General features: G+C 30.2%; 1 protein-coding gene across 1 annotated transcript; it reads right to left on the reverse strand.

Annotated features, from left to right (window-relative positions):
• Nucleotides 1-1,028: 1,028 nt before the first annotated feature.
• On the reverse strand, nucleotides 1,029-2,996 carry LOC107606106 (uncharacterized). Its single transcript, XM_016308083.3, has 2 exons — nucleotides 2,275-2,996; nucleotides 1,029-2,073 (listed from the first exon to the last, which is right to left on the reverse strand). Exons 1-2 carry the CDS (start codon nucleotides 2,629-2,631, stop codon nucleotides 1,456-1,458), a joined length of 975 nt encoding a protein of 324 aa, XP_016163569.1. The 5' UTR covers nucleotides 2,632-2,996; the 3' UTR covers nucleotides 1,029-1,455.
• Nucleotides 2,997-8,743: the final 5,747 nt, after the last annotated feature.

Raw genomic sequence — 8,743 nt, forward strand, 5'->3', positions numbered from 1 at the left:
TCCAACCTGTTCCTATTTGCCAAGCATAATGATACATGTGTTATTTTGAAAGCCATAGGAATTAAATGTGAGTACCACTATCCTATTTTACCAACCAAGGTTTAATAGATTTACTATGGTTAAAGGTACATTGACAATTGTAACTTTTAATTAATGGCTGTTGCAGCCAAGGCATTGCTTTATGGGAGGGTGGCTGGTTCTGAGCACCATTTCTGCTACTGTGTCATGAAGCATGCTGTATTATATAGCCAATATAATTAGTCCTGGTTTCTTCTTTTGTCTGTTTGCTTGCACTTTGGGCATTATTTTATTGTCTGGTTTTAAAGCATCACTCATATTGGAACCCTTATAAGGAGGCAAGGCATGAATTTCCGGCAAGGGACAAAAAGCATGAGATACGGTTAGAAATGGGAAAGTGACCTCTGAAATTTTAGTGTCATATATTAAACATCCCAATGCCCCCAAAAAGGGGAAGTTGAAGAATTTTGAAACAGAACAAAATTCAGAGAGAGATAGAGAGAGACTTGTCAGTGATATGGGAGAGAATGTGGTGAGAATTTTTCATCATCATCATCATCTCCATTGTTGCTTTCAATATCAGACAAAAGCTTCCAAAGAGCAAAAGAAACTACCTTTGACATTAAAGCCAATTCAGGAATCTCAGAAGTGCCATCCTCAATCTTAAGCCTCCCTTTCCATTTATTCTTCTTTCAGGACTATGATTAGTCATTTTCTAAGCACTCTTCCATATTCATTTCAATGTTTAAAACTTTCAAAAATAAAATAAGATTAAAGGAAAAAAAAAAAAAGAAAAAGAATTTAAAATTAACCTGACACTGTTTAGCCATTAGTATTTTACCTTCTTTTGTGGAATATAGTGGGGTTCTTTTTAACCTTTGTTTTCTCTTTTTACTATTATAGTTACTCACTTAACAGTTACACATTTGTCTCTTTCTTCTCCCATGACAGTAATTGGAGAAGAAACCCAAGTTTTGAAAAGAAATTTATCTCATGCAAGAATGTAATCATTGAATCAACCCTATTGTCGATGTTCCTTTCAATCAAACGAACTAATCCACCCAGAAGCACATTGAACTTGAGAATCTTCTTCTCCACAGGTCTCTGCCAGAAGGAAAGACCTTAGCAGAACAATAGCTATAGAAGACTAGCACCAAAAGTTTCAAGTTTTAACTACCATAACTGTAACTTGAAAAAAAAAATCAAAATAAATAAGAGAAACTGAGAAAGAAAGAGAAAAAAGGATTTTTGTGGGGGGGGGGGGGGGGGGTGGGGAATATAAAATAAAAAGGGTTAATAAATTAAAAAAGATACAACCACCCCCAATCATCAACTATTCTCTCTACCTTGTTCTTGTTTCATTTTTTTTTTCCCTTTTCCTCAACACACTGTTGTTTCTATTCTTTTCTTTTTCTTTTTCTTCTTTTTTCTGTTTTTTCACCTATGGCTGCAAAAGTCCAAAAGCTTCTTCCTTCCTTCAACAATCTCATCAAAGAAATCATCAAGCTGTCCAACAATGTTATCAGCACCAGATCTCAGAACACCAAAACACCCTCTCAGATTCTCCACACTCTCCCTTATTCCGACCTCTGCTTCCCACTCCACTACCACACCCTGCTGCCTCTCAAGCTCCACCCTCAGCTCCTCCATCGCCGCCTTTGACCTCCTGAATTCATATAGCATCATCCCCGGCGCCACCGCCCCCCTCATCCTCCCGATCTCCGCCGCCACCCGTTGCTGCAGCCTCGCCGTCGATATCATAAACGCGGACCCCAGAAACAAGCACCCTTCGTACCCCCCCACCACAAAATCCGATGATGATTCAGGGTAGCAGTACACCAATCCGTATAGTAGAATCATCAGAAGTAACGAGCTCACGTTCCTCATTGCATATAGCACTCCCCTGAATCCATTGAACCCGTTCAGCTTCGACTCTATGGACACCCTCTCTTCGAATCGTAGTGACAAGGGCTGAATCCTCGTTTCCATTAACGCCCTGTTCTCTTCTTCTAACCCCACTGCCTCTCTTCTACACCCCGAGATTGCTCTCATAACCTGAAAACACAATCAAACACATAACCTCAGAATCAGTCAAAAACAGGGGAAGAACAGAACAGAAACAGAGAAAGTAAATAGATAGTTAGGTAGGTAGTTAAAACATAAACAATTGCCAAGGTTGTGTCTTTGCTTGGTTTTCAAGAAAAACTCGTAAAAGGGTAAGAGAAAAGATCGAGCTTTGTTTGTTTTGTTTATGACCTGACGAGAGAGCTGAGGGGTGATGTGGCGGTGAGAGTCAAGGGAGGAAGTGATGTTCAATGCGGCGGAGTAGTAGTTGTCGATGCCAGAGATTCCTGACTTGATGACGTGGCATGCTTCCCAGAGCTTAGAGCTCTCGTCCATGTACTCGTCGAGCCACTTGTCACCGACGGGAAGGTGGAGCTTCTGAACGAGAAGGGTCAATTGCGTGTGGAAGGATCGGAGAAGAGACAACGCTCTTTGAAGAAACTGGATTGACATGAAGTTGGTGCTCAAGAACACTCTCTCTAGATCGTCGATCCCTCGTGTTAGAAACGAGTAGAATCCGTTCACGGAGTTCGTGGATGAAGGATCCATTTAATTCAACAAGCTGCTGCGGTTTTCAGTTTCCCGTTTATGGATAGAAGATGCCTCTTTCGGAATAGAATTTTGTTTTAATTAATAACAATAATAATAGTTTAATTAATAAAAAAAGGATGGTTTGTTGGTTGGTTGGTTAGAGTGTGCCCAAAGAAGAAGAAGAAGAAGAAGAAGAAGAAGAAGAAGAAGAAGGGGAAGGGGAAGGGGAAGAGATGGTTATAGAGGAAGGGGATATTTAAATTGAGAGAGAGAGAGAGAGAGAGAGAGAGGATGTGTGTGTGTGTGTGGAAGAATAAAGTGGGAAGGAAAAGAAAAGAAAAAAGAAAAAAGGAAATGAAAAAGTGAAAAAAGGAAAGAATGGAAGAATGGAATGGAAGAAGGGAGGGGAATATGAATATCTTAGAAGCTCAGGTTTCTAAGGTTGAAAGGGATTGTTGGGGGCAATGATGGGTGTTTCCTACATAGGGGAAAGGATGATTGGTAATATGCCATTTTCATTCTTTAATGGGCACAAAGGTAAAAATAATAAATAAATTCTCAATATTATAAAAGGGGGTGAAAATTTTGAAATTGTAAATAATTAAGTTTGAATGAGAGAACATAAGAAGAATAATAATGGAGACAATTATGAATGAAGGAGAAAGATTAGGCAGGTCAATGACACAAAATCATCTTTAAACCCCCCTGATTTCAGTGTTTTCTATTTGCCTCTTTTGTGTTTCTGTCAAAGTTTTTTATGACACAGTTTTTTATTGACCATAGTTGTTATAATCGAATGGGTGACTGAATCGATTATATTATTGATTTATTAGTTTATTAGTTGAAAAAAATAAGTTATTAGTTGAACTGATAAAATTGATATTATTTAAATAAAAAATAAAAAATAGTTAAAAGTATAAAATTAAAATTTAAAATATATATTTTTATTAATATTTTAAAAATAATCAAATTTTAATAAATTATAATCAATAAATTATAATTCAACTATTATTAAATAAATATATAAAATTTTAGTATTTTTTATAATAATTTTTTTAATTTTATTTTTATACTAAAGTAACTATTTTTTATTTTAATAATTAATTAATTAATTTATATTTATTATATTGTTATATACTATATATATTTATTGAAAATAATATTTAATAAATATCATATAATCATAAAAAATAATAATATTATAATTAATAAAAATATTTGATATTTTAATTTATACATATTTAATAACATTTATATCAATAATTATGAATAATAAAAAATATAATTAATTTAAATATAAGTGAATATAAAATTAAAATAATATTAACAAAATTATTGTATATTTTTATTATATAACATATAAAATAACAAGAAATAACATAATTTAGTGACATGGGAAGTATGCAATAATAAGAAGGACCTAGATTTAAATCATATTTTTTAACAATTTTAAAATTTTTTATAGAATAATTCTAGACTAATTTTCTATCAATTTTGACTAGTTCTTAGTGGTTTTTATCTTTAAACAGTTATAATATCAGATCAAATCGATTGGATCTGATTTACCAATTTTTTGTTTAATCGACCGGTCCGGTCCGATTCTTACCATTATGTTATTGACAAAAACTAGTCCAAATTTAATCTCATTGTTAATTAATTATTTAATATATATGCAGTATTAAGGGGCTAGAAAACGTAGAAGAGGGTGCAAGAAAGGGAGATTTGATATTTTATTTACATGCATGTAGTTTTATACTCATTTTTATTTTATATAACTTACTAGTATACGATTATACTATTATTGAATAAGATATGAAAATGAAAACTACTGTGTAAGATAGTACTAACTACTAAGAATGAGATTGATACTTTCATAGGGTATGCAAAAGTTTGACCGTATTGACTGGGTTGTTTTTATTTGCCATTTTTGATAAATGAATTCACAGTTTTGTTTTGAGTGCTCTCTCCTCAATTCCTTCCTCGAGCAACTGAATTTGCTGGCTCTTCTTCAAAGTTCAAACTCTATTCTATTGAAATCTCCAAGTTTTGTTTTTCCTAGATATATATTGTTCTGTTGGTTTTTTCAAAAAGGAAGAAAATGGAATGATGATTTTGCTTGTTCTTATGTGTTCCCATAATTTTTTACAATTACATAAATCAGTCTTTTAAGGCCATATCATATGTGCTCTTTCAACACTTTAATTAATATTAATTAATTAGAGATATTTCATGATCAATTTAGGTTGTACAAATGATTACTTCATTCTGTATAAATAAGTATGAAAGTTTAAATCTCACATTTCATCAGTAACAGAAAAAAAAATAAAGACATGCTACACATACAAACCTTTTTGGCTTACAAGTTATACAAGTTGGTCCAAGTCTAAGAAAAAAACACGCTCACCACTCCTTTAAAATCGAGCGTCTACCCTTCCACAATACGTTCGTTATGCCGCACTCTTACTCTTCTTCCTCAATCAAAACGCAAACCGTCAAGATATCGAAACAAACTACGATTATGCAGAAACGTTCCAACTCGTCGCAAAGAGTAGAAGAAATCAATAAGAAAAGATACAAATCTCCATCAAAAATTACCAAAAAAAACGAAGAAACATTATTCAAGGTACTGTTTTACTGTTCTTCTAGATTTTTTTTGTAGATTGTCTTTGCCATGTGCCTCATCCTTAACCAGCAAAATATTAAAAGATTTCAAGAAAAAAATATACTGTCTCCCCCATATTTTGGGTGTATTTCTTAAATCCTTTTGGTGTATTTCTGTAACCATTTGGGTGTATTTTTGTAATCCTTTCTGTAACCGTTTGAGTGTATTTCTGTAACCGTTTGGGTGTATTTCTGAAGTTCTATTATCTTCAAAACAATTTCAAAACTTGATTTCAGAAACCATGAAAATCGAAAAAAACACGAAGCAAGAAAGAGATCTAATAAATTTGGCAAGAAATTCGGAAAAAAAAAACGAAATCTTTTGAAAAATGGAAGTTATATATTTGTGCGTTAATTGATTTGAATTGATTTAAAAGTCTGTTAAAGAGACACATAAAGCAGCGCGTTTAGTGGATTTTATTCTCTCACAAAACACTTGTATGTAGAGATTAATCCAAAAAAATATTATGTAATTTTTGAAATTAGTAGGAAACACTAGTATTCCAATTATTTTAATCGTTGATTTAATTAATATATATATATTAAAATAAGAGCTCAACACAACAAGGTGGAGCAAATCAAGACCATCCAACAACTCAAAAACTAAAAACAACAACAAACAACAACTCGAAGTTTATCCCCAAGTCATCTCCGACATAACTATCAACAACAAAAGGAATCCACACCACTCCACTCATTAGCGCTAATAAAGATAATGTTAATAATTTAGATCAACGATTAAAATAATTAGAATATCAGTAGTATTCCCAGTACATTTAAAACTCTTCCTAAAAGAATATACGGTATTTTTCTTAACAAGTGTAATTGAAATCATGAAGAATCATAAGGGATTGAATGGAGTGGTATTGTTTATGCGATTAACAAAATAAATGATTTGTATCCGTGCCATTGATTGAGTAGGCCTTACTACCCATCAAGCGACAGATATTGGTAAGTGGGAAAAAAAATAAAATTAAAATTATAAACTAGAAATTAAAATATATTGAGTTGCATCAGCTTCATGATTGCTCAGTATTGCAACTGGGTCCCATATATATATGTGCACCATACCAAATGGATTTAATTGATTGATTGTTTTAGGCCCTAATTGAAGGCCACGAAATGTTTTATTTTATGTTAAAGACACCACAACTATTTTAGTTTTTTTTTTGTTACCTTTCTTTTTATTTTAATGGAAACTATTATTTATATGTTTACTTCATATGATATTGTTTGTTGCACTTTAATTGATTCTTATAAATTTTAGAAACAAAAATGTTTAACAACTGAAAACAAATATTCAAAAATTAAATTATCCCATAAAATGAAAACATTAAAAATGATTTCTTAAACGCTTTTATCAAATAAGTTTAGTTTGAGATTAAAAATAACTTACATGACTAAAGGCACCTTTTTTTTAATTATTAATTTGAATGTCTCCATAAACTCTTTATAGGACCTACCAATATTTGGTACTCTCTTCGATTTAAAGGATTTAATTTTTCATTTATTTTAGATTAAGTGTTTGTTTGGACACTATTAAATCAATAAAATAAGATTTTTTTATTATTTTTTAGTGTGTTTGATAGATTTTTAATAGTAAAAGTAAAAGTACTAGAAAAATTAAAAAAAATATTTTTTTGAGAAACTACAATTTACATCTTTTTTTAAAAGATATTTAAAAAAAAAAAGATGTTTTTTACGTTATAAATGAACAAAAAAGTACTTTTATCTTATTTTATCCAAACAGAATTGATAGATAAAAAAATCTTTTTACATAAGATATCCAAACATAAAATCACTTTTACTTTTATAAAAAATCTTTAAAAAAAATCATTAGAAACTTTTTTTTTAAAATGGCGTCCAAACAAGCTCTAAATTATCCAATTCAAAGAATCTAATTGTGTTTCACCAAAAACATTTGATGTTAGTTTATTACTTTATTCAACCATATTATGTGTAAAAAACAAAATTAATCATTTATATAAAAAATATATTAAAATATAAATATATATTAAAAATAAATTAAACAATATATTTATTTATACACAAATACATAATGATTAATTCGGTAATATATTTTTTGTATGCCCATACCACTTTTATAATTTATTAGGAGAACAATTAGAAAGATGAATTAAGACTTTTAATAATTATTTTTAACAAAAAACTAAGATAAAAATTAAAAACGGCAAAATACTCAATTCATAAACAAAAAAATTATTTTTTTAATATGAGTTATTAAAAATTATAATCAATCTTCACGAATTTATGAATTGTTTTGCTTCTTTTATATTAAATTTCCTTATTTTAGAATAAATCATATATTTAATAATCTTTTAAATTAAAATAACTATAATAATTAATCATTTTTTGTTTTATCATGTGTATAGCACAATAAATTATGCTTTACTTTTGTTAAGAATACTTGTTTTATTAACGTCACTAATGTAAAAAAAATGTCAAAAAAAGATTTTAAAAAATTGATTCTTTCATATTTTTATTAAATAAAAAACTTCAAATTAACTTTTCCTTTGGTTTTTGGGGCATGGACTCTTTTTTTTTTTTCCCCTCCAAACATTAACTCTAGTTGCTCATATTGTTTATCAATTTATTCTAGTTGGAGAGAGGGTAATGGGGACCATTTACCAAGCAATCTAAATAATGCTTTGGGTTATTGAACATGTTATTAAATTTGGTTGAGACGAGTGCTCGTGGGTTTTTGGAGAATGGGACATCTTAGAAGTATGTTGGTCTTCAAAGATTTCATTGGAGTGTAAATAATGTATTGGAGATAGGTAAAGTAGGTATTCTCCAAGAAATTGAACATCAATGTGGGTACCCATTTCATGTCACAACCGAAGCCACCTTATATTAAAAATAATGGGGTCCCCAATATAGTGAATTATAAGATAGTCTTGCATTATTTTGAACCACTCCTAAAATTACAAAATTAATCCCACATCTTAAGTTAATAGTGAATCATACTACCTACCTTGTTTCAATCATTCCATTCACTATAAGGTACTACTGTTTTGTTCTTGTTCTTCAATAGAAACTCATCTTTTGTTTTCATTCTTTCATCAAAAGTACACTAGATACTGATTTAAAGATTATAAATTCTCAAGATATATTATTCTGATCTTTTCCTCTATTTTAAAGCGAACTTATTAATAGAAAGACAATGAAAAAAACCACAAAACTATACATTTTAAATAAAGGGTAAAATATTGTTTTTGTTCCTAATGTTTGGGGTAAGTTCTATTTGTGTCCCTAACGTTTAAATCGTTCTATTTGTATTCTTAACGTTTATAAAAGTAATTCAATGTTATCCTACTATTAATTATACTAACAAATCAGATTATATTTTTCAATTATTCTCATTTGGATGTATTCATTCTCAATTAGGTCTCACTTGGATGTGTTCGATTTTAATATCATACCCACTATTTGTGTTTAGATTAAATTA

This window comes from Arachis ipaensis, chromosome B7 (genome assembly GCF_059453495.1).
Source record: "Arachis ipaensis isolate K30076 ecotype BB chromosome B7, ASM5945349v1, whole genome shotgun sequence".
Taxonomy (NCBI): domain Eukaryota; kingdom Viridiplantae; phylum Streptophyta; class Magnoliopsida; order Fabales; family Fabaceae; genus Arachis; species Arachis ipaensis.